At 42.1% G+C, this 26,565-nt stretch overlaps 1 protein-coding gene across 5 annotated transcripts in view; it reads left to right on the forward strand.

The window, feature by feature from the left end:
- Mapk10 (mitogen-activated protein kinase 10) overlaps positions 1-26,565 on the forward strand; it is a 273,729-nt gene that overhangs the window by 145,587 nt on the left and 101,577 nt on the right. For all 5 annotated transcript variants that reach the window (XM_055594495.1, XM_055594494.1, XM_055594496.1 and 2 more), the window contains one exon: positions 11,791-11,960. In XM_055594495.1, the coding sequence (XP_055450470.1) occupies positions 11,791-11,960 (170 nt within the window). The remainder of the gene's footprint in view (positions 1-11,790; positions 11,961-26,565) is intronic.

Raw genomic sequence — 26,565 nt, forward strand, 5'->3', positions numbered from 1 at the left:
CAGAGAGAGAGAGAGAGAGAGAGAGAGAGAGAGAGAGAGAGATGAACATTCACTCTCATCTAGCGATTTTTTTCCTTTTTTTCTATTTTTCTTGCACCCAGAACCCCACCCCATGTAAAGCCTGCACTTACGTTCAGGGTAGGTCTTCCCTCCTCAGCTAAACTTTTATGGAAATACCCTTGAAAACATGTCCAGAGGTGCGTCACCTACGCGCTTTCAAATTTAGTGACGTTGACAAGAAAGAGACAAATTATTCCAGTACATCGCTGTCTTTGCTATTTTATTTCATAAAGTTCATAAAAAGTTTCAGGTGATGTTTTGCCATTTATGAAGAGAAATTTTGCTCACGCTTTTCCTTTTATTCTGTTTCTACTCCCATATATTAATGGAATATGACCCTGACTTTTTAATACATGCTTTGATACGTAATATTTAATTTTACATTAATAACCTAAAAACCACAGCGTTCATGCTTTTGTTCGCCTGCCTGTAGGGGATAAGATGTTGACAAAGGCAAGCTGGACAGTGAAGCAACATGAACACATTTTCTGATGAGATCACTCACTGCTGTGCACATTGTCAGGGGAACCATCCTGCATCTATGGATGAAGCTTCTCTTGCTTAATGAGATTTTTTTTTTTCCTTGTGTCTACGTGGAAATATGGCTATAGGAAATTTAGTGCCCCATTTCTCTTCTATGCCCTGGAATTTTTTTTTCTAAAGAAACTATGAAATATCTATTTCAGTGATAATAGACTCTGTAACACTGGCCAAGATTAACTGGACAGTTATATTATTCAGTTTTGCAACTGTGAGGGCTTCTGGATTGGCTCATTTTGAAAACATGCTCCGTTTACTTAAAAACCAAAAGGTCAAGTTTAGCTTCCTGTGGAATAAGTTTAGCTTGAATGTAAATGCAGCTTGCTATTATAATTGAAGCTTCAGTCAGAATGAATAAAGTCGTGGCTTGCATATATATATATATATATATATATATATATATATTTATAATCGTGCTATAAATTCCCTAGAACTGTCCAGGGTTTCAGGGCATGGATCCTCTGTAATCCTGCTCATGAAAACAAAGACGTGTGAAACACACAGATTCCATTTTAGTTGAAATTGTGCTCATCTGTAATTATTTTGTGTTTTAGATGTACTATTTTTGTGCTTATTATCCTTGCAACAAAAGGCATTGGAAATGGCAATAAAGTTATAGTCTTTGCTTTACTGAAAAATGATTACCTGAGTCTGAGGACATGACCAAGGAGTGGCTACATTTTAAAGTAGGTCAAGCATGCCCATCAGCACTTTAGCTCAGTCTCCATGTGTGTTGCCTAGTAAGGGGAGCAGGGGCTGTCTCTGGCATGTACTCTGTTGCCTGCTCTTTGATCACTTCCCCCTGGTGAGGCAGCCTTGTCAGGACACAGAGGAAAAGGATTCAGGCAGTCCTAATGAGACTTGATGGGCTGGGGTCAGATCGTAGGGAAGGAGGGCTCCCCCTTTCTGAGGAATGGGGGGAGGAGAAGGAGGGAGAATGGGGCTGGGAGGAGATGAGGGAGGGGTTAGAATTGGAATGTGAAGTTAATAAACTCCCTTCTAACCCAGGAGCAGGGTGTCTTAGCTGAGTTCCTCTATGAGGCCATTGCATACCATGAGGTGTTTCCCATGACACTTCCATATTTTGGGGTGGGAGAAGTGTCTCTCACCTTTGGCATACTCAAGAAAATTTAATAAAAAATTAAATTAAAAATAAAACAAAAATAAAGCTATTAGATAAATAGTTTGATTCATATTTAAAATTCAGTGAATGTGTGCCTCCTTTCCTCAAGAAATGGCATGGTTATTGGGTTCTGTTGCCTTTCTATGATGACCTTGCAATGGCGTCATGGGAAAGCTCCATCTTCCAGGATAACTTGTAAGTTAAACTGCTGATTTCATCTGTGTCAGAAGTGGAACCATAACGCTGGGCAGATAATTTTTAAATGTAAACGACAACATCAAAAGAATCATCTACACATTGGCTAATCTGCTGAAAGTGATTCCACCTGGGGTTTTCTACTGAGTCTGTGGATTTGCTTTCTTGAGGGCTTTTAATAGTGTCTAGCACACAGGATGTGCTCAATAAACATTTTACTGTGAATGAAGCCAATCCCTTAGCATTTCGTGGGAGCCTCAGAAAATTGAGCTTTCTGCTGCTGACACAGGACTGTGTTCAATTCGGAACTCGCTCAGTGGGCAACACCTCCAGACTCCAAATGGGGAAAACTGAAAAGTGGGTTTGTATAGCAGGCCTGTTGTCTGCGGTGCCTCTGGACTTCCTAAGGAGTGGTCCTTTACCTCACCTCATTCTTAGAAAACCACCTCACCACTCTATTTTTATAGTCATTATTTAGCTGAGCTCCTCTAGTTTGTAAAAATTATCTTGAATTGAGTGAGTTTAATTCACAAACCCATGAAGTACTAGTTCTAAAACTGAGAGTCAGTTCATTCATGGCCATGGGAAGCTCCTTCTTTTGTTTTGAGTGTAAACTTTGAAAATGTCTAACACAACAAAGAAGGCACCTGTAGTCCTATACTCTACCTGTATCCCTGGCCTCTCTAGAGTTCATATCTAGTTAGAAATATGAAACATAATTCTGTGTCCCTGGTAAATATTCTTCACTGTTGCTTGATTCCAGGCTGATTATGTAAAAAGAACCATGGCTATTCTCCCTAAAGTTAAGCACTTGAGAAATATTATCTTTCTTCTAACTCATTTTGGTAGATTTGTTAGGTTAATGAATCAAAGCTTGCATCTCGCTGTGGTTTCTTTGTGCTCACCGTTAGTCTTTCCCGTGGCTTTCCAGCACGCAACATTAAGTTTAGTGCTCAAGGTGGTGTGCATTCGTAACTTAAGGCTTCTGGCACTCCTGTCACTGCTCAGCCTGCTGCATTTGTCATTTGCGTTTGAAACTGGATGCGAAGGTTTCATTGTTCATTCCTATAGCCTGTAGGGTGAGCTGCACAGAGCCTTTATGGAACCGCATAGGACATAAATAATAAACGAGGGAAAGAATAAAGAGGCACGCTCAAGTTTCCACAGACAGTAAGTGCAGAACGAACCTGGCTGCATGTTATTTTCAGCTCTAATGAAGGAAAGAAAGGAAGAAAGAAAGAGAGAGAGAGAGAGAGAGAGAGAGAGAAAGAAAGAAAAAGAAAACAAAGAAAACAGAGCAAGTTCCACCTGTGGGGGCTTCAAACCCCAACATTCCTTGTGCAGGAGCTGCTAGCACCAACACAGGGCAGGCTTCCTCAGTGAGGTCAAGGAGGCTATTATATCTGAGCAAAACACAATGAAGGCTTAAGACCAATAACATGGAGTCAGTGGCATTCAAACACTTAGTGTGTTTCTAGCTAGAAAGACAGAAGCAAAGGAACACAGAACCCATGTTTAAAAGAACTGGTCAGTCAAACGACAGACAGGGAAACTCAAGGTAATTCTTGAAGACGAGTCTTAGCATAAATCCCCAGGGCTGCTGGCTTTTTCTGGTGAGTTTAACATCTGAGGAAGACACCTACACTATAGGGCCTGACTCCCTGTAGGTCAAACAGAGATTTTTGGCTTTAATGCACAAAGGGATTTTAGGACTGGTTTTTATTTAAAAAGACACTTTACCATAATCATAAGAGTTTAAAGGAGAAAAGCTCCCCAAAGAAAACTATAAGGTAGGCAGGAGATAAAGAAGCAGGGTCTGAGAACGGTGAGTAGGAGCAATTTCAGAATTTTTCTTCAATTTATGGAAACTCTAAATTTTTTAACTTTTGTTTTAGCATCTAATTGAACTCTTTATCATTACGAATTACCAAATTTCTTGATTTGTTTCTTTATAGATCATTTACATATTAATTAAAGGAGGCTGTCTATTTGTGAGTTTAAAAAATTTTATTGCCTAGGATTACGTTAAATGCGCAAAAAAAACCAAAAAAAAAAAAACAAAAAAAAAACTCACAAAAAACATTTTGGGGATTGTGAGTGTTTAGATTACTTTTCGATCTCCCCATTTTCCAAATACTTACAGGTTATTTAGTAATTATCAAATACAAAGCTGGTACAGTACGGATGGTAGTTTATCTCTAAACATTTCCTTCTCTTTAGAAACCTTGTCCACACACACACACACACACACACACACACACACACACACACACACACATTCACACTCACACACATGCACACACATGCACACAAACACATCAATGTATTCCATTATGCATGTGTTTATCTCTGTTGCCTTTTTCATTGGCCCCGTTCCACTTTTTTCTCCCCCCCTCTTTCTCTCTCTCACACATTTTCTTCTGAAATATTGCTGTTGATGCTAGCTAATGAATATGTGTTTGGGGACAGGTTTATGTGCCATTTTGGGGATCAACATTCTCAGAGGTTATTCTGTACAATTATGCAAACATGGGTGCTCAAGACTCTGGGTCCCTCTGACAGTCCCTCATATGTGTCTCCTGGGAGCCAACAAACTTCCTTCTGACCCAGGAGCAGGGTTTTAGCTGAGTCCCCCTATGAGACTGTTGCATATCGTGAGCTGCTTCCCATGACTCTTCCACACTTTGGGGTGGGAGGAAAATGTCTCTCACCTTTGGCATCTTTATTATCAGTCACAAACAAAATTCCTAGACTAAAGTCTTGGCCAGGTCACAGGAGACTCAGTAAAATACATAATTATACATATAAAAAGGTCTGTCAGGAGACAAAGTCTAAATGACAATAAATCAAAATATTACCAAAGACAAACAAAACAGAATCAAAGATGCCTTCAGAGTTCCAAAGGTGAACAAAATCCAAATGCCTTTATAGAGCCAAAAGCAGAGACCAAAAATAAAGTCTAGACCAAAAATGCTTTAAAATTAAGCGAGCAAGTAACCAAATATAGATGCTTTAAACCAAATACTTGAAAGCAGACCAAAAAGAAAAAAATAAGAGAGAGAGAAAAAAATTAATTGAATTAAAATAAGATTCTTAATTAGCTAGGTAAGAAAAAAAAACAAATGGATTGTTGACCAAACTGAGAGAGGCCCAGAGCCCCAGAGCCCCAGAAAGAACTCACCAAAAATCTACCTGTTAAAACCCCAACCAATGCCTTGAACCTGACTCATTCAGCCTATTCCTCCAGGGAAAATGAGCATTCTTGAAGCCCTACATTGGGCCCAATAATTGTCAACACAAAATCATAGATCTCATCTTGAAGGTAATGTAAGATATTTTATTCTGAATCCGTTGGGTGATCATGGTCCAGGAACACAGATTTAGGGTATCCCAAATTCCATGCTTCAACATGAAAGCAGTTTCACAAAATTATGTAGTTTTATGGAACAAGGAAAGTCACAAATCAAGGCAAGTCTAAAATACATGAGTAGGTGGTTACAGAGAGATGAGGGAATCTTTCCTATAGGCCTAAGATTCCCTGATGACACTCTTGGTTTGGAGTGTCAAGCAGAGGCTGGTGGTCTGCTAAGTTAATAAATTTAGAGGTTTGTATCTGTCAGTTACAAGATGTGAACTTGAGCACAGGGGTGGGCAAGGAATGGCTGTTCTGGGAACCAGGGAAACTCCCGATATAAATGAAGATGGGGACCGTTAACATTCCAGTCCCTCCACAGCACTGTCATCCTACAGTCAGCCTCTGTGGTCACACCTTCAAACTTCAGTCTCTGCCCCCACACTCGCTGTGGGGTAGCGTGACCACTAATATTCCTTGTCAGTTTGGCAGGATCTGGACACACCTAGGAGACCAGCCTCTGGGCATGCCTGCAAGGGGCCACTTGTGCATTCCCTGAATGTGTGTGCATTCCCTGGCCTGGGATGCTGTACTGACTAAGACGGAGGAGGGGAGCTGACCACGAGCGTGACCAGCTGCCTTAGTTGTCTGCCACCATGATGGAGCACACCCTTAGCTGGGAGCTAATGCAAACCTTCTTCATTGTTTTCACAGTAACAGACACAACTAACACGGCTGGCCCTGCCTTTCCAGAGCAGTCTTCATCTTATTTTCTCCCCAGATTTGAAGCAAGCCAGTTATTTTTGTCCTGTGTCCTGTGGTCATAAAATATGAAACCATAGACTAGAAACAGTTATTCTCAACATTGAGCTCAATGGCACATTTTCATGGGCACATTTCACACGGAGAAATGTTTATATTGAACTTCACAGTCATGACAAGGGCCATTGCATGGAATCAAAAACTAAGCACTCTGTAATAAATACATCCTGAGCCTTCCCAAATACAGTTTGGATTTACAACTGTTGAACAAAGATGGGGGTTGGAGGGAGCTCCTCACATTACTACTCACCACAGAAGTTTGCTTGATTTTTATTAATCCAATGAAAATTTCAACATTATCATTTGTTGCTTAAATCATTAATATAGACTTTCTCCAGCTGTCTGAAGAGTTTTCAAGGCAATGTTCTGTTACTCCCAGATTTAGCTAGACTCTAACCCTAATCTAGGCACAAAGAAGGTACTAAAAGGGAAGTGGGCGTGCAATGAGGTGTGTGTATGTCTGTGTGTGTGTGTGTGTATGTCTGTGTGTGTGTGTGTGTATGTCTGTGTGTGTTTGAGTTCACAAGGTGTATGGTGATTATTTCAGTCTCACTGTGAGAAATCAAATGCTCTGGAGTAGTGACAAGTAATCAGTGAGTTAAAGTATTTTAGAAACTATGTTAGGGATTGAACATTTCGTTTAGAAGGTTGTTGTTGGTTTTAGTTGTGTGGAAGTCTTCTTGCAAAAATAGGTAAATGAGATCTGCTGTGTGTATGTTATGCCTGTTTCTGTGTGTATGTGTATGTATGTGGTATATATGTATGTGTGTGTGTATATATATATATATATATATATATATAGAGAGAGAGAGAGAGAGAGAGAGAGTGATATATTGTGGTATATGGTGTTTGTGTGTGCGTGTGTGTGTGTGTGGTATGCCTGTAGCTCTGTATGGGTACGAGTGTGTGTGTGTTGTATATGTATGTGGTATGTGTGTGAGTGTGTGTGTGTGTGTGTGTGTGTGTGTGTGTGAGTGAGCGGATATGCATGTGCTTCTAGGATACATACAGATGTCCAAATCTAAAGCTCCAGGGTGTGTATATAGGATTGTGTTTTATCAAGCTCAGCCAGTGCTCTGCATGCACACTCCATCAAAGTACTGGTGAGAAGGGAGGCCCATGGCTCCTAGTTCGAGAAAACACAAATCAAACATGTCCTGAAACATTAGCAGCGTTAATTCATAGGGTGCTTTCTCCCACATGTCTTGTCCCTTTCCTTTGTTTCACCTTTTCCAATCTCAGTATTCCCCCTTCTACTTTCATATCACAGGCCTGTAAGTCCTACCCATTAAAGAATTCTTTTTCTCTCTTATGGAGGGCCACTGAGCTCCCAAAACACCACAGGCAACTGCCGCTGCTCTTAGCTGTTCATGATAACTAGTTGGGAAGATCCTGTTGCTGAAGATGCCACAGTCTTTAGTCACAGGACATAGAGAAATCAAGCTTGAGCTGGGATGGGAATTTCCTCTCTGCTGGCTAGCCTGCATAGTGCCAGAAGGTGTGATGTTGGCTGCTGAGGGCAAATGGTGAATTGTCCACTCATCTGTGGACCCCGTGTATAATGATTCTGACTGGCAAGACTCTGATGAGCCCGTTGGGGCAATAGTGGCAAGCCTGCCTTGCAGGTGACCAATGGCTTTCTGATTGGCTTTGATGCCAGCCATACTGCAGGAAAACTATGTCTCCTACTGTAAGTCCAGTCAAAAGCCTGTGGCTGGGGAGGTTTATGGGCCCTTGTGGGAAGCTGTTGTTTTGCTCAGTGAATATGATATCCTTGTCAAATTTCCTCCTAAACAGCAGTGTTTGCCCACTGACTAGTGCCGCTGTCAGCTTCTCTGTAGTAGTTAATGGTGGATGCAGAGATAATGGGTCAAAAACAGAATAACTATCGAATGCTCATCTATGAATGAGACATCCGAACTATAGTCTCCAGTCCTCAGAGAAGATGGAAAGGGGATGGGAGGAAATGTAAAGCCCAGAAGAACAGGAGGAGCAGTGTGGTGTGCTTACTTCTGGGTATGACACACCTTTGCACTCTTGAACTCTTGGTTGGCTGAACAAGATCTCCACGAGATCTGGCCTGTCAACACCCCATCATGGATGCAGGAGGAACTCTCGGGGCTCGGCTTCTCCCTGAGGGTTTATGCACAGTGATGGTTAACGGCGAGGGAGAGACATTTTCTTCAAAGGTGTATCCACTGGTGGGATGCACATGTCACTGTAAATAAAATTTCACCAAAGATGTTTATAGGCAACCCCAGTGAAACTGAGTGGGTCACACAGAAAAGCCATGAGAGGAGAAGGGTGGCTAGATGGGAAAAGAGAGATGGTTCACGGAAGTGGGAGAAGGACAAGACAGGGGGCAATGGAGAGAGTATGATCAAAATGCATATGCACATGGAAGAAAACGCCACAGTAAAATCCGTTATGCATAATTAATATATGCTGATTAAACAATAAAATAAAAATAATTTTATAGCAGTGACTTGGTATATATTTGTTGTTTTATGCATAGTATTTGAATGAATTAATGATAATATTATGCAGACAAAAAGTTACTCCCTTTTTATTACCAGAATATTTACTTTGTTCTCCTAAAGAATGCACCATCCGTATTTAACTACTCACTTCATCATCTTCATTCTAGGCTACAACTTTATGTTACTGCATTGCCAGTGCTAACCCATAGTATGCACATCATCAATATTGGATTAAGCAGTTATAAGTATCGCAAAGGGAAATCTGAAAAAGAAGTTGTACGAATTATTACATTTTTTGAATATGCGTTGAAGTGGTGAGAGGGATTCCCGCAGGTTGCTCAGCTCTCACGGGAAAATGGAAATCGCAGCTAGAAAACCACAACAGAGCCTGCAAGTGGATATACGGGAGGCTGCGTGGAGTCAGGGCCTGGAGCATGGAATATGCTGCAAGAGATTATTACATACGTATGTTAAGTACACATATGTGATTAGTATACACGTGGATAGGATGCATGCGTCACTAGTACGCACTGACTAGTACACACATAGGGTTAATGCACATGTATGATCAGTACCTATGTGTGATTAGCTCACACATGTGATTATCACATACATTTGGTTAGTACACGCCTGTGACTGGACAGACATGCGGTACTTCAGGAACACCGCTTGTCAACAGTGAGAACAAGAGTGTGTGTGGAGAGAAAAGGAGCATCTACAGTGGATGAAGCTAACTTGTGCTCAGGATTTTGCGATATTCCAAATATGAAGGGGGTGGCCACAAAAGGTCAGAACACAACAAATGCCACGTTAGGCAGGTGTCCATCGTTCCTCGTTAATCTTGCAGCTGAAAAGTATTGAATGTTGCAATTCTGTACGACTTCATTTTTAATCTTTCTCAGCAAGGAGGTCGGACTTCTGGGGCCACTCATACCACGAGTCTATTGTAGAAATGACAGCGGTTTGGAGAGCTGTCCATGATACTGAGTTGAGAATCCAGGAAAGTTTAAACACTTCTGCTCTTGTGCCTGCAGTTGTCCACAGCCGCTGCCTAATTTCTAAACCCCATTGTTGTTCCTTGGCTTGCAACACCCTGGTTTTAAACGGTCTCGTTTAATTTCCTGTGAGGTGCTGCATAGACTACCTTGCAGATTTCGGGACTTTTGTTACATTTGCAAGTTATCTGCATTTTCTGCTTCCTCCATAAACAATGCAGATCTCTAATCCAAAGATTTCACCAGTATTTGTGGTGCCCACATTTGTCCCGAATGCTGCCACTGTGGCCGCTGCATGGCATAGGCTGCAGCCTGTCATGTCCATTCTGCTACCTGTCTTGGGCCTCCAGAATCTTCCACAAGATTTGCAGCTTTTTCTAGCTTAGTTCGAATCATCCCCACTCAGTTTTCCTTGTATCACCACCCTGCCTGGATTGTAGTCCATTCAGGCATAGATTAAAAGGTACTTCCATCTCAACTGCTTAGTTAGACATGAGATGGCAAAACTTTTCAAAGAAAAAAATGGTTGTATGGCCAACTCAGAGGTCCACAGCCTAAGAGACGTTAAGCCTTTTAAATTATGCGAGAACTGATAATCAGAAAAGTTAACATGTTAAATTATACGAAAATGTATACAATTATACATTGGTTTAAACTCTAGGCACAAAGCACTGTAGGTAGAGTTTTCATGGGTTAAAGCTTTGTCTAGACATCCAAACCTCATAGTGTGTATATAAGAAATTATCTGTCATGTGGGAATACCCAACTCCTGCAGGGTCAGCAACATGCTTTCACGAGCCAGAAGCATGTGAGCTCCCTTCTGCTTCAGATAACATGACCAGATTCTCCCACCTGAATCCCTCCGACATGTAGATGGCACATCTAAGGAGAACCACTGGCTAAGATGATTTGCTTTTCAAATGTTGTAAACACTACATAGAGAGCATGCATGTATAAAACCTAAACGAAATCAAGAAGAGACCTAAGTGTTAAGTAGGGATCCATCAGCCTTTGCCACATGAAATCAGTTATCGTATGAACCCTCTCACTAGAGAGTCCATATCCTCTGTGTAGTAAAGTGTGACATAAGAGCGTTTATGAATAAGTTATAATCACAGGTAGTAGCTCCTTATTGCATGTCATGTGTAAATATTCATCCAGAATTTTAAGGATAACTCTTTAATTACCAAGTATGATTGACAGATGAACTTCTCCATAGATAAACAGGAAATGCAATAGCTAATATATGCAAATTCTTATCACCCGCAAAATAGAGTGTCATAGAATTAAATGTTTATTTAATCTAGTATTTTCAGCACTTAATGATGATAGTAGAAATTTGGGTATTAATGAGAAAAATGATGTCAACTGCATTCAATTCAAATTTACCTCATGGATAAGAGCCCTGCATGTCTGTAGCCTCAGCTTTTGTTGAGGAGAGGACTTCAGAGAGGAGAGCATCTTCATCCTGCCTCTGTGAACACCTTCCTCAGTTTCTTGAATCCATAAGTGTCTAAGACACACTGAAGTCAGTATATCTTCAGTATTTGTTTGTCTAAAAGGGATGAAATGATCATATGACCAAATTTCATTTTTCTCTGTTTGAGGCAGGTTTTGTTTATTCTGTTATTAGGTCACAATATTATATGATCAATATCCCCAGGTGTTAAACATTTTAATATTAAGAAAATATTGTTTGCATTTTAAGGCTCATTTATTTCAAATAAACTGGCAGGGTCTAATACATTGCTTTCCCTATGTGAGCTATCTGAACTAGATGAGATATGGCCAGATATTTGGTTTGTTTTTCTTTTTTAAAATTTATTTATTATTTATTACAATTTATTTACTTTGTATCTCAGCTGTAGCTCCCTCCCTCTTCTCCTTCTCCTCCCATGCCCCTCCCCCAGCCCACTGATAGGGGAGGTCCTCCTCCCCTTTCATCTGACCCTAGTCTATCAGGTCTCATCAGGACTGGCTGTATTATTTTCCTCTGTGGACTGGAAGGCTGCATCCACCAAGGGGGGAAGTGATCAAAGAGCCAGTCAGTGAGTTCATGCCCGAGACAGCCCCTGTTCCCCTTACTAGGAAACCCACTTCGAAACTGAGCAGCCTATGTGCTACATCTGATATTTGTAATCACTGGGGAAAAAAAAGACTTCTCTGTATCCATTATCATTGTTCTATTGCTCTTGTCTCAAGTCTCATTGTTCTTCTTGACAGGGATTCGATAAACACGTGGATGTGTCATATATTGCCAAACATTACAACATGAGCAAAAGCAAAGTAGACAACCAGTTCTACAGTGTGGAAGTCGGAGACTCAACCTTCACAGTTCTCAAGCGCTACCAGAACCTGAAGCCGATTGGCTCTGGGGCTCAGGGAATAGTTTGGTAAGTAGAATGGATTTGTTGTACTTTTGAAGAGAGTGTGCTATATTCATTTACAAAGTACAAACAGATAAACATATCAGATGGAGCACATATATATTGAAAATATAAAATTATAAGCACCATTTGTTTATTCATTATCTACTTGTTAACAATATGCAATCTGGCTTATGATGTGTTTTTTTGTTTTTGTTTTGTTTTGTTTTGTTTTGTTTTTTAAATCACCAGAAAACAAAAATTATAACGCAAGGACAAGAAAGAGATCCAAAGGATGAAAGTGTTTTGCTGTTGGTACTGTATTTAGAAAAGTTTATTTGTGTATTTCACAGCAAGAACAACTGAAGGCAGGGGCAGTTGGCTCCCTGACACACTCAAGATGTGTGAGCCCTCTGTGACTGCTAAAGTTTGCACCGGCGAGTTTGTGCCAATTAACCACAGGCTAAACTCATTTGGGAAGAAACAACCTCAGCGGATAAAATGCACTCCACCCCCATGGGTCTGTGGGCAGTCTTAATGGCTGATTGATGTGGGAGGGCCCAGCTTACTGTGGGCAGTGCCACCTCTGGGCTTGGGGTTCTGGTGGCTATAAGAAAGCAGGCTGAGCAATCCATGGGGAGCAAGCCAGTAAGCAGCACCCTCCATGGCCTCTGCCCCCAGGTTCCTTCCTGCCCTGCATGAACTCCTTCACACCAGTTCTTAGAAGTATGAAAGGGAGACAGAGGGGCAGGCCAGACGCATATGAACAGAAAGAGTGAAGAGGAGACTTGAAATATTGGGAACTGGCCACAAGAAAGACTTTGAAAACGGAAGAGGTAGGGCCTTGAGCCAAGAGTGGGACTGGCTCTCGGGAGCCAGAAATGGCTTATTGCTGAAGGAAGATGTTAGTCCCAACTTTAGGAAAAGAAGCAGGTTCTTTTCTGAGACCCCCAGGGAGGGAACTCAGCTTTCCAACGTCTTGATTTTAGGAAAGTGAAACCCCCGCAGGGCTCTGGATCTACAGAGCTGTAAGATGATAGATACATTGCTTTTGAGCAGTTATTGAGTGGTAGTTGTGGCAGTGGCACTGATGTACACGGGACAGTTAAGAGCCTAACATGAAGATATCTGTTGTTTGGCTTGGGCATGACTTAGCAGTTAAGATCATTGGCTGCTCTTCCAGAGAACCTGGGTTCAACTCCCAGCAGACACATGGTAGTTTACAGTTATCTATAGCTCCAATTCTGGGAAATCCAATGTCATCTTCTGGACTCTGTGACACTCGGCATGCGTGTGGTGTGCAGACATATACACGGGCAAAACACCCATATGCGTAGAATAGCAGAACAATTTAAAAAATAAAAGATAACTGATGCAAAGCCCCCACACTTATTGAAGTGTGGGGTGAGAGCAGCAGTTCTGAGCTACTTTGCTGGAGAACTGTAAAATATCCACAAGAGGAAGTTTTCCTCCAGAAGATCCTTAGCTCAGATACATTTTGGGATAGTTTTATTGTTTTTTCTTTCTAATAATGTTGTCATGGAAAATGAGGACTGCCAGTGACAGGACAGGGGTAGACCTTTGGGGAAGCTCCAAGTAGCATTTGGTTCAGCAAGGTAACAGGTCATCATTGGCAGACTTAAAGATCCTGGTCTAAGATTTTTGCAATATGTTTCACAGGACATTGGGTGTTCTCGTTCTCCTTTCTAAAGGGTGTAAATCATCTTTGGCCTTAAGTAGAGTTACTGATAACAGGTGAGGCACTGGGTTTTGTGGACATCCTCGGAGGGGTTCTGGTTACTTGTCCCCTAGAATAAGGAGGCAGACAGAAAAACCATGGTGTAGCAGAAATTCAGACAGTTTACTAGAGAAGGATGTTCTTCCAGCGGAGGAAGAAGGCCAGAGCAAGGACAGAGTTTCCAGCTGCGGTGCATAAAGCACATATCAGAGCACAGGCTTGTTGAGTGCTTTCTGCTGTGTGGGGCTTTGGGGCTCAGTTCCTCCTGCAAGCTCTATCTGGCACAGGTAATTCTGCGTACAAGTCAGTGCATTGCATATCTCAACAGCATCTTAAGTATCCATGCATGGATGTGAGTTTTAGTCTTACAATGGACCACAGACCACCTTTGTGAACTCTAGAGCGCCTCTTGTAAGTGGCAGTGGTTCCATCCAGGCTTTTCCAGTCTGTTTTGCACTGCTGGCTTCTCTTGGCCTTTACTCCAGGGTGCCCTGGACTTTCACTCTCTGTCATGCTCTTCTGCCTCAAGATTACCCACGACTTATTTAAACTCATTTTTAGAACAAATGTGTCAGTTAAAAAAAAAAAAAAAAAAAAAAGCAACCAAACAAAAATACCCTTGCATTTCAAAAATTATAGCCTTGGTGTTTTCTGAGGTTCTTGGCCCTTTTGCCTCTGGCCAAGGGGACTAAAGCCAGATTCATTTCAGCAAAGGGCAAAACGCAGGCCAGGAAGGGGGTTACAGGCCCTGCTCTGTCAGATGTGTGAACCCTGCAGTTAGAGCACACTCCTTGTGGACAGACGTGGACAGTTCTTCCTGGTGACTTCTCGACCTTAGCATGAAGATGTCTTTGCTTGGTTGCAGTGTGGGTCTGTAGTGCACTTTACCCCACAGAGCTCACCTTTAGTTGGCTTTGCTTCCCTACCGCCGTTTCTTCCTCTAATCTCTCTTTTGTTTCCTTTTGTAGACAGCGATCCCCTTCACACCCAGCACATGTCTGTAGTCAGGCCTGTCTCTGGAATCCACAGACTGTCCCCACACTCATGTGTGTTTTTTTTTAAATATTCCATATAATCCTGAATACAGGGACTGCTTAAAATTGACTGTAGTCTCTGGGGAGGAGGTAAATTTAAAAGACTGTTCATTTTTTTTTAATTTTTATTTTTTTAATATTAGTTACATTTTATTAACTTTGTACCCCTGCTGTATCCCACTCCCTCTTTCCCTCCCAATCTCACCCTCCCACCCTCATCTCCTCCTTGCCCCTTTCCAAGTCCACTGATAGGGGAGAACCTCCTCCCCTTTCATCTGATACTGGTTTATCAGCTGTCTTCAGGACTGGCTGCAAAGTCCTCCACTGTGGCCTAGCAAGGCTGCTTCTCCGGGGGGGGGGAGGTGTGTCAAAGAGCCCATCATCGAGTTCATGTCAGAAACAACCCTGTTCCCCTTATTAGGGTACCCATTTGGATACTGAGCTACCAAGGGCTACATCTGAGCAGGCTCTAGGTTGCATCCATACATGGTCCTTGTTTGAGAAACAGTCTCATAAAAGACCCCTGTGCCCAGATATATTTGGTCCTTGTGGAAATCCTGTCCTCTCCAGGTCGTATTAACTTCCCCCCCGTCCCCCCCTTTTTTTGGTTCCCTGCATTCTGCTGGAGATTTGGTTATGAATCTTAAATATGTTTTGATACACTGCTAGGTAGAGTCTTTCAGAGGCCCTCTGTGGTAGGCTCCTGCCCTGTTACTTGTTTGCTCCTACATCCAATGTCCATCCCATTTGTCTTTCTAAGTGAGTATTGATCATTGTACCCTGTTTATCTTCTTTAGGTTGATAGATTTCGGTATATTTATCCTATCTTATAGTATATACCATGTGTGTCTTTCTGCTTCTGGGATACCTCACTCAGGATGATTGTTTCTAGGTCCCATCATTTGCCTGTAAATTCCATGATTTCCTCATTTTTAATTGCTGAGTAGTATTCCATTGTGTAAAACTACCACAATTTCTGTATCCATTCCTCAACTGAGGGACATCTGAGTTGTTTCCAGGTTCTGGCTATTATGAATAAAGCTGCTACAAACATGGTTGAGCAAATGTCCTTGTTGTGTACTTGAGCCTCTTTTGGATATATGCCTAGGAGTGGTATAGCTGGATCTTGAGGAAGCATTATTCCTAATTAAGACTGTTCATTTATTTGTACTAACTTTACATTGGAACAGGAATAAAACACAGAGGAACCAATTGGGAAAGAGATGCCATCAACTTTTTGAATGTGCCATCATAGAACTGTATGTGTATGTGTGTGTGTGTGTGTGTGTGTGTGTGTGTCCAAGAGGAATTCTATTTTCGAGTCTAAGTGTATGAATACAGGCACTTCAGCCACCAAGTCCCTGGGCCCTTTATTTCCTTGAAATGGAATCTCATTTCTACTCCTCCAGTTCTCTGACACTTGCTACTTAATTTTACACTTTCTCCTCCTTCGACTGCTGTATTAGTTATTTAACACCAGGGCTCAAAAGCAATGCCAAAATATCTTCAAAAGAATTAACTACTGCTGTGGCTTTCAAACTTCACTGTGGATCATAGAACCAAAATATCACCATTGAGAGCTATTTCATGAAGATAATGTGAAATCTTTTAGAATAAATTGGAACCTTCTACTTCTGAGGGATAAAAATGATTATCCATCAAAGCAAAACCAACGGAGATCACGGTGCTTCACCGTTTGAGCCGGGAACTCTCTGTTACTTGACGGTTGGAAATTGCCAAGCAATCAGTGAGATGAGCGTTAAGAGCAGTGTTCAGGAGGCAATGAGTTAACCATGCCAGCGGCCTCCAGGTCCAGGAGAGGATTGGATTAGTGTTTTGAGCTAGTGACACGATTATGCAATAAACATAACATTCTCATGGTTAAGTAAATTTGAGGGAGCTGAGGGAGCTAGGCCTGTATATATTTTTAACAATAGAAAATTGAAAAATGATAAACAAGTAATTTAGGACCATGGCTGCTTAATCCTCAGATTCTGGGCACGGAATGATCTACTAAGACTCCCACAGGTCAGTCTGGTAAGGAAGGACCTGGGATGCTTTTTTTCCCCATTGACCAGTCTTATTTACAATACCTAAGTTACAAACAAAGGTTACAAACAGTTACAGACAGCTGGGTATGGTGGTACAGGTGGATCTCTGTGAGTTCAACGGCAGCCTGGTCTACAGAGCGAGTTCCAGGACAGCCACGACTACACAGTGAGACCCTGTCTCCAACAAACAAACAAACAAATTAAATTACAGCATAATGTACAAACGTGCAAAGACCAAGACAATCATCTTTAAGATGACCGTCTGAGAGGAGACATTTTATGGTCACGGGTTGAGGGGCAAGAGCAGAGATGGAGCAAACCAGACAGAGTTTTCTTCCAAAGCCTCAGGCTTCCTGAATAAATGAGGGACTTGATCAGTGGTTCCCAAGTGATTTTCTTTTGCTCCAGGAAGCGTCACTCACAGTCCTTTGGTGCATTTCGTCCAGCTTCTGAGGAGCCATTACCCTAAGTGACTCAGCTTAATCACGCATTTATACTCGGCCCTTGACCAGGGAAGTGATTGCACTGTCATTTGCATGTGGAATAGCAGTGCATTCTGCATTCATTATTTTGCGTTCACTGTGCAATCCAGATGCTCAGTGGCAACCTTCTTGAAATAAGGTGCATTGAGCTTCAAGTATTGTCTCCATTCCTGTGGACGTCTGAAGGAACGACCCCTAAGTGCAATAGAACAGAATAAGGAGTTTTATTCTCTCTCCACCTTTGCTGTTCTTCTTGGCCTCTTTGTATAGGTTTGACCTCAAATATCTACTTATGCTTTTCTTGATTAATGAGTAAGACTTGTAAATAACATTCTTTACTTTCACAGAGAAAAATGCAGTACTTTGAGAAATAATAGAGAGAGGTTTCATGGGAGAATGCCTGAAGTGAAAAATATATTTATAAAATATTATATATAATATGCATAATTTTGTGTTTACTATAAAGTATGTGAGTTGTTATGTGTAAATGTATAATGTCAAAATAATAGGTGATACTCATGGGGTTGGTAGTATATTATCTAAAAGTTTATGTTTGGGTTTAACGTGAACAATAGCTAATGGTTCCAAATTCCACTATTCCTCAGTTAATTTTTAATCTACATTCCTGGGGTTAAAAATTAACAAGAATTTGTGGCCTAAACAGATTTTTTTTTTGTCAGAAATAAAGAGTGGTCATTTGTGGTTCCATAAATGACTATTCAGTTAACCTATGCTTGACTTATGGGGGTAAATACCACTGTCTCTCAGAAGAAATAATTTGTTTATAGTCTATGTATTTATTTATAATTTCTGTCTTAGTCCCTGAGACGGAGTAGTTAGGTGACCCTGATTCTTGCTTCAAAGGGCCCGCCCTTTCTTCTACAATCAACAAAACAAATGCCCTCATCTCTAAAATAAAATCTCCGTGCGGTGTTCCTTTATCTGTTGCATTCATCCTGAGTAATTCTTAGCACTGATGTGCATTCAATATATATATAATTTAACATGTGTGTTCACGTGCTATGTATATGCTAACCTCTGCACTGTCCAGTTTATCTTCAAAAAGATGAAGTTTCTCATGGGAAGGGCACAGCTTCCCCAGTGCAGCTGAAGTAAGCTAAGTAACAGATGATGATTGCCCTTGCTAGGGTTGTGAGGATCTTATTTACTGCTCCAGGAGACCATCCTTTCCACCTGCAGACAAGGCGTGCTCGTTTTATAGGAGTTGAGGAATTATAAACATTACAACTAAGGATCCGGAGCTGAAAGGGTCTTTCTATAAAGCAACAAGGGAAGGCGCTTGCCCCTGTGTCCCCACAGAGCCCTGCCTCTGGCCTGATACAACATGGTGCTCCGTTCGTAGCTCAGAGCTGTCTTGCTCATCTAAGATTTGACTGTAGGAGCTGAAGCATCTTTCAGTTTGGAAGACGTAGTGACAGTTCTAGCATTCTTTTTGTCTGCTCTCTGCTCTCATCCATCAGATTCGTATCCTGTCCTAAGTGGGATTGAAATTTATTTAAAATATTTGACCCCGTCAAGTACTTTTCACTTTGCCTGTCACAAGCTATGAATTCGCCTTGAATCACTGCCTGTTAAGCCCCTGTCTACCATGGGAGAGTCCAAGTCACCATCAGAAAAGGCACTTGTCTACGTCACTGGACAAGATCTTCTTTTAGTTACTGATGTGTACTTACTGGGCCTCTGAACTGTTCTCTTCTTTATTTATACCTTTATTTTTGTCACTAAAATTGTTGTCATGTTGACGTTATCCCCTCTTCTTTCAGAAAGCTTCCCTCTCCTCACATTCCTGTCACTGTACCTCTTCAAGGACCTTGTCTGCCAGGCTCTTCCTTTGAGGACGGACGTTGCTCACCTGATATTTTTTCCCTACCTAAACTTGACACCAGGAGGACTGAGGCCATGCACCATCAAATGTTTCCTCCTCTTCCTTGGCTTGTTTGCAACTCAGTTCTCTCATCCAGATCCGCCCAGTTGGCTGTGTTCCCTCTCCTGCTGGAAGCCAGCTGAGCATCGTACAAGCACGCTGATTTTCTCCATTATAGGCTTATGAGCTTCATCCTCAGCTGGGCTCTTGTTCTCGCCTAGCAGCCCTTTCACTTATATGTCTCCTCAGCTTCCCATTCCATTTCCCACAGCGGCTGTTACAACCCTTCTGAAAGTTTCCTCTGAGACCTTAATTCCATTTTCTCACTCCATTATGTGCAGAAGGCCTCACCCCCTTCTTTCAAAAGACAGCATATGGCCTGAAGCAAGCAAACTCTTCCTTTCTCTCTCGTTTTCATCTGCAGCCTTCAGTGTGTTTCTCCATAAAGTGTGTTTCTCCATAAAGGATGCACAGCGTGGCTGCCCTGTCTGTGATTCCCGTGTTTGTGATGCCCTCAACAGTAGCTTCCTCCCTCCTACTCATAGGAGACCTCGCTACAAATTTCTGTCTAATAACAAGTCATTGTTTGCCCCAAAAAGACATTTCTGTCACTCCTTCCTTCATAACCAAGGCTTCCAATAGAATGATATTAATTCTGCACTCTGCAGTCTGTCAGTCATAGTTCACCAATGGTCCCAATCCTAGCACAATATGGAGGAAGGAGGAGGAGACCGGAGATGGAGACCGGAGATGGCGACTGTGGCTCTACTGCGCAGCTAGCTAACCCGTTAGCTTCCTTTTCACTCCTCATTTTAACATGTGATGTTCAGACATGGATACTCCCTGCATTGTCCATGGACATTATTCTAAGGGAAAGAACTGGGAGAATGAGTGTGGTTTGGGTAGTGGACGTCTCATGTGGAGAGGCTGGGAATCTGTAGTTGCTTAGTCGGAAATGCCGGGTGTCTCAGCACTCCCCGTCTGGAGCCGAAGGCATGAGGGTTACTAGAGAGATGCTGATCTTTGGCTACTCCTCAAGAAAGTTGGTTCAACATCAGCAAAGGGATGCCCTAGCACAAGGATAGATGAACGTGCCATCAAGAGGTCAAGCAGGCAAAAAGCAGAGCTTCCTTCTTCTATGCCCTTTAATCTAAGATGCCACCAAAAGGAGTCACGTATATTTAGGTGTTTCAAATAGTGTCATCAGTGGAGTCCCCGTGGGATGCCCCAGCAGCTTGTGTTTCCCCTCCTTCCAGTTGCAGTCAGGTTGTCAAACAAGGTTAGTCATCGCTCTATCAAATTATCAATTCTCATTTCCTTTGAATTTCGAAAGGGTAACTGTCAAGCTTTGCCGGTGTTTGGAATTGGACTGTGGGGGTCAGCATGTGTGAGGCGTCCAGTTATTTCATCTGAAGAGAAAGCTGGGAGGAACACTGAGGTGGAGCTGCTCAGGTTCTCATACCTGACACTAGATCGTAGCCAACATGTGTTAGCTTTCAGTCCCATGAACTGGTGAAGGCTGCAGCCGGTCCTACGTGGCATCAGCCTTTATAGCTTACTTACCAGAAAGCCAAAGTTGTGGAGGGCAAAGACTTGGATCAAGAGTGTTAGTTACTTATTGTCATCACCGAATACCTGACAAAAGCAGCTTCAGGATGGAACAGTTTATCTTGGTTCCCTATTTGAGAAGGAATATATTGGATCGTGATGGGGAAGCCATCACGAGATGGCTGAGTGTGGACAGGAAATGGGGTTGAACTAAGACTCAAACACGGTGACTTCCCTGCTCTTTGGGGTAGAGTGTCACCTGCTAGAGAGCACCAGGGCTCCTGGAGAATGTCATATTCAAACCACAGGACGGAGCTAGAAAAACTGATATCAGAGATTTATTTTTGAATCTCGAAAGAGATCTGGAGGCAGATGTCAAGAAGCGGGCACATGTGGGATGCGTGGAAATGTGTAGACAAGTGTCATGAACGCTGTCGGCTGGAGAGTGAGTGGCAGTGTTAGCTGAGGTTGAAGCTGGCTGCTTCCCGTTTTCCTTCAACGTCCATGATCAAAGCATCCATGCATCCACCATGATAGCCATTGTTCATTGCTGCTTCAATGTTTGCAGTTTTAAACAGTGTTCTTCTTCCTTGGCCCTTTCATGTCTGTTTATTCTTGACCTCTCAAATATTTGTCATGCTAGCCATGTTCCTTCTGAGTCCTGGACTCATTTTTGTACTCATCATTCTTTACTTTATTTCACAGATACTTCATATATGAATTTGGGATTTACTCAGACTTGCCATTCACTGTGAGTTTCCTATTTGGGAATCCCTAATAGCTTAGTTACATCATTCAGAATGTGTCAGATCATAGGCGTTCCCTTCAAGTTCTGTGACGGAGGCTGCTAGTGTCCATGTGGAGTGCCATCCTCAATAGTTTGGGTAGTTCACCAATGCCCACGCCGGGCTTTCACACTGCATACAGAAGACAGGTCCTTGACTGAACAAATTCTAGTTCTTTAGAGTAATATACTAGTAATTTTTCCAAAATGTAGTAGCCACTGAAGTACTTGTGGTACTTAAAAAACTAACACACATTAACATGTTCAGTGGAATTTAATAAATCTCTGCACATTCATACAGCATCCATCAATTCTTCTTTTGCCATTTATTCTTCCCATACTTCCCAGCCGGAGGTTGCAAAGATTTCACTTTCAGGTTAGTTGTTTGTTTCCACATATGAGAGAATAGAAAATACTGGTGTGTGTGTGTGTGTGTGTGTGTGTGTGTGTGTGTGTGTGCATTCATTGATATTAATGCAAGCATGGGCATGCCATAGTATACTTGCAGAGGTCAGAAAACAACTTTGGGTATCAGTCCGCACTTCCCTTCTTGTTTGAGGAAGGTTCTCTTTGTTGTGTTTTCACCGTGCACACCAGGCTATGTGTCCCAGAAACTTCCAGGATTCTCCTGTCTCTACGATACATCTCTCTCTATGTGTGCTGAAATAACACACTCGTGTGTGTTACCTTGGATTTTTATGGTAGCTTTTCAAGATTCAAACTCAACACCACATAATTACATGTCATCAGCAGACCTATCCTCTATGTCTACCTTGGTTTTTGAGTCAGGGTCTCTCGCTGGGACTGGGAGCTCACTGATTAGGATAGACTAGCTGGCCAGTGAGCTCCAGGGGTCTGTGCACCTCTGATTGCCGAGTGTGTGTGTGTTCTTTTGTTGTTTGTTTGTTTTTAATATGGATACTGGTCATTGGACCCAGCTTTTCGTGGCAATTACCATCCAGATATTTACAGATAGAGCTATCTCCTCAGCCCATTAATTTTGTAATAGCTGCTGTAACTGGAGTGAGGTGGATTTCAACAATTGCTTTGATTTGATTTGCACTTCCTAGTGGCTGATATTATTAAGTCTTTTCATTTATTTATTGACTAGTTGGATTTATTCATTTGCGATACACCCATTGGATCCTGTTTATTTAAAAACTGGGTTAAGTTTCTTTTTGTTTCTTCATATGTTCTGGATGTTAACCTTCCACCTCTGCTGGGTGAATGGCTATTAAGCGGATCTTCCACTCTGTAGGATGCCCTTGACTCTTTGATTGTTTCCTTGGCTGTGCAGAATCCCTCATTGTGGTTTGATGTGACCCCTCGTCACATGTTGCCTCTGCTTTGCTTTGGAGATCTGATTCAGAACCTGTTGCTTTGGATCCGTTGCCGTTATCGCTGTGTTGATAATTTCTTCCAGTCATTTTAGTGTCAGGGCTTATATTTAGGCTTTTGATGAATTTGAGTTCATCATTGCACAGGAGTAGAGACAGGACTGAGTTAGTACCCTCTACACCATCTGTTGCAGTGGTTGCCCTTTCTCTAGTGTGTTCTCTGGTGTCAAGAGTAAGTTAGGGTGTGTGTCACGTTTCTGTGCCAGAGGTCTATCTGTTTTTATGCCAACATCATGCTGTTTCATTACTGTTAGTTTGACTCTCTATCATTGTGGTAAATCACGGATCACAAAGAACTTGGGCAGTAAAGGGTTTAACTGGCTTAGGGTTTACAGTCCATAATCATGGAAAGCCAAGGGAGATATTGGAGACAGGAACCCAGAGGCAGGAACTGAAGCAGAGACCATGAAGGAATGCTGCTTACTGCCTTGCTCCCCTTGGCTTGATTAGCTACTTTTCTTATGCCTCTTGGACTGGGATGGCACAGTCAATATTGGGCTGGGCTCTCGCACATTAGTTAACAGTCAAGAAAATGCTCCTCAGACATGCTCACAGGCCATTCTGTTGGAGGCAGTTCCTCAGTGGAGATGCATTCTTCCCAGGTGCTCCTATCTCAGAGGACAAGCATCCTGATCTCCTGTTTCTTGAGAGTGGCGCCTTCCATGCCTTCTGATTTGACAACACCTGGCTGCTAGTAGGTAGAACACCCAGTAGATTTGGCACTCTGAAGCCTAGTTTGGTCCCTGAGGAAGATGTATGCTGAGGCAAAGCAGTGCAATACTTTGGGCCTCCTAGGTCGTACAATGTAGGGGTTTCTGACCCATACAGAAAGTGCTCCAACGTCAGACAGTAGTTCACTTTTCAAATCCACTAACCATACTCACCCTGGGTGTGTTCTGGAAAGATAACATGGAGTCCAGGCTCTATGTGAGACTTCAGGTCACTTATAAAAAGCAGCATGTGCAACTTTCCAATAGTTAAACTTGCCAGCATCGTTCGCCCTGGCAGAGGTTTTGGGGGGCTGTCCTTTACTCTTATCTGCTGCAAGGGTGACAGATTCTGGTAGCACCTCTTTTCCTGACTACTGTTTTTGGATACATACTCATTGCTACAAACATTTAATTTTTTATGTATTTATTTATTTTTTGGGGGTGGAGCTGAGATCTAGTTGCCTCCATTCAGATAGCTAGCTTCCTCTTTCTGAAAACCATTTTGCTCTCCACCTGGATGTGGAGATGTGCCTCCTATGTCCTGGCTTAACTTCTCTTCCAGTTTCAGTTGTGAAGTCTCTTCTGTGACTCCCATCTCACCTTCCCCCTGGCTCAGCCGAGTCACTGCTCTCTCACCTGTGCTGATGCCACCTCTCTTTTGCAATTGTTTATCTTTTATTGCTGTCTAAACGCTGGAGGGCGATGGTATCAGAATTAGGATTTGTGTCCTTATTTATGTTCACAAGATTTTGAAAAAGCCTGGCACATAATGGGAACACCTTAAATATTGAATTGTTTCCTGTAATATACTTCAACAATGCCTGTGTATACCCTGTATATTAAATTAATAATGTGACACCCTGATTTCATGGTTATTCAGAGGTATTAATGTCATAATTAATAAAGTCACTCAGAATCTACCATTAGGTCTCTTAATAGATAATGTTGCATGTATTTGTTAATAATCATAATAATCTTATCGCTGGGCTATCTAAAGAATGTGGTGGTAATAACAAAATTGATCTTTCAAGCCACTTATTAAATGCCATACTAATTTAAATTAGATATGATGACATTAAATAAGACAGACACACAGACACAGAATATTTTAGAGAGTCACTAGAGTGAAAATGCAAGGACTATGTCCCTGTTTACAGACAGCTCCACATTCAGGGCGTAAAGTGGCAGAGAAAGCAAGGTCACCATCACAGGATGTGTACCATTAGTGTCACAAGGCTGGAAAAGCGCAGACTAGTGCCAGTTTCTCAGCTAAAGTGTAAAGTCATGATCAGAGCCCAGTCTATGAGTGTTTTGTACACAGTGAACATTTTTTTGGATTAGAGAGAAATGACTAGGCTGAATAGAATGGACACGATGCAAACAGGTAGTTATTCGTACTCCCTGTCAACCTAAAACAAAACAAAACAAAAAAAAGATACAAAATAAAACAGTAATGCGGGGCTGGTGAGATGGTTTCCCCATTAAAAAGCTTGCTGCGCACTTTTGAAGACCCGAGTTTCGATCCCCAACATCCGTGTACAAGCTGAGCTGGGTGGCCTGTACCTATGTCCCGACCTGGGCCTCGGCAGACACTGGGATCCCAGGGCCTTGCTCACCACCCAGGCTAGACAAGAGTAAGCTCAGCGAGTTCAGTGAGAGATCCTGTACCCAACAAACCGAAGAGCCACAGAGGAAGGCTCCTCACTGTCAACCTGTGGCCTCGACATATGAACACACCAGCAAGAGCATCTGCACACATGCATGCCTACAATAACATGAATGTGTGAGCGCACATACACACGAATTTAATATTGTTTCAGTGACACCTCATTGCTGTATTTTCAATAAGTATTTATTGAGTGACTGATTGATCTTAGAACTGTGACATGTCAAAAGGAGGTAGAATTGAACAGACAAAGGTCAGACATCCAGGGAAGAGACGAATTGTGTCTCTTGGGCAATTTCTTCACATCTTTCAATCCTTGGACATAAGTTAGGATTGTTCTTTCAACTGTAACAAATTGAAAAAAGACTGATAGACGCTTAAATACAATAGAAGTTTATTGTTTTCTTATCAGCCAAGAAGGGAAAAGATAAGGGTATTCAGGAACCGCCATCCAAGAGACAACGTGATGAAAAAGCTCTGGAGTCTCCGAACACCGGAAGGGAGTATAACCACAGAGGCACTTTTATGGACAAGGCCCGGAGGTGATATTTCGCTTCGGCTCCTCTCCTGCTGGCTGGAACTCAGGCACAGTCCAACTGTTCAGCAGGCTTGTTCTGTGCCAGGGATGAGAGAAACTGTGCTAGCGTTTTGCAGCTTTTGCACTATTAGACGTGTCTAGGCTCTTGTTAAGTGCAGTATTCCTCCCTGCGGCTTCTGGTTGAGCCTGCACGTTCTCCGTTGTGCCAGTTTTACACAGTTTTTACACTGCCATCTTCCTCCACACACTGCCTCGTTTCCTTCTAGGCTGGAACCACTTAAAGGCACAGGGTGCCAAGCTTGCTGCCAGTTCTGTTTCTAAAGTCTAGCGCAGTCTGTGCTAAGGAGCAGTCCCTTAGCAGATAGTGCCGTTAAGTTCCTGGTTTTCCCTGCTCTCTGTCTTGTTCACTCCCAGCTTGCTGGGATCCATTTTTCTGTATAAAAATATGTTGAGCTATTCTTGTTGAGTTAGAATAGTATCAAATGTCTGGTCTGTATGTTATTTGATTTGCTACCTGGGCACCTAATCACCTGGTTTTGATACCAGGCTATCAAAGTTCACCTTTGAGTGCAACAAGTTTTCTTATTCTTTACTGTACATTTAGCAGTTCAAATTCAATCCTGTAAATTAACTGTAAGTTTAGCAGTTCAGATTGTGACAGAACTAGACCGAAATAACAGGAGAGATGGATGCCAGAGACAAGAAGAAGAAGAAGAAGAAGAAGAAGAAGAAGAAGAAGAAGAAGAAGAAGTAGAAGAAGAAGAAGAAGAAGAAGAAGAAGAAGAAGAAGAAGAAGAAG

Source organism: Psammomys obesus, unplaced genomic scaffold (assembly GCF_907164565.1).
Source record: "Psammomys obesus unplaced genomic scaffold, mPsaObe1.curated_primary_1811, whole genome shotgun sequence".
NCBI lineage: Eukaryota > Metazoa > Chordata > Mammalia > Rodentia > Muridae > Psammomys > Psammomys obesus.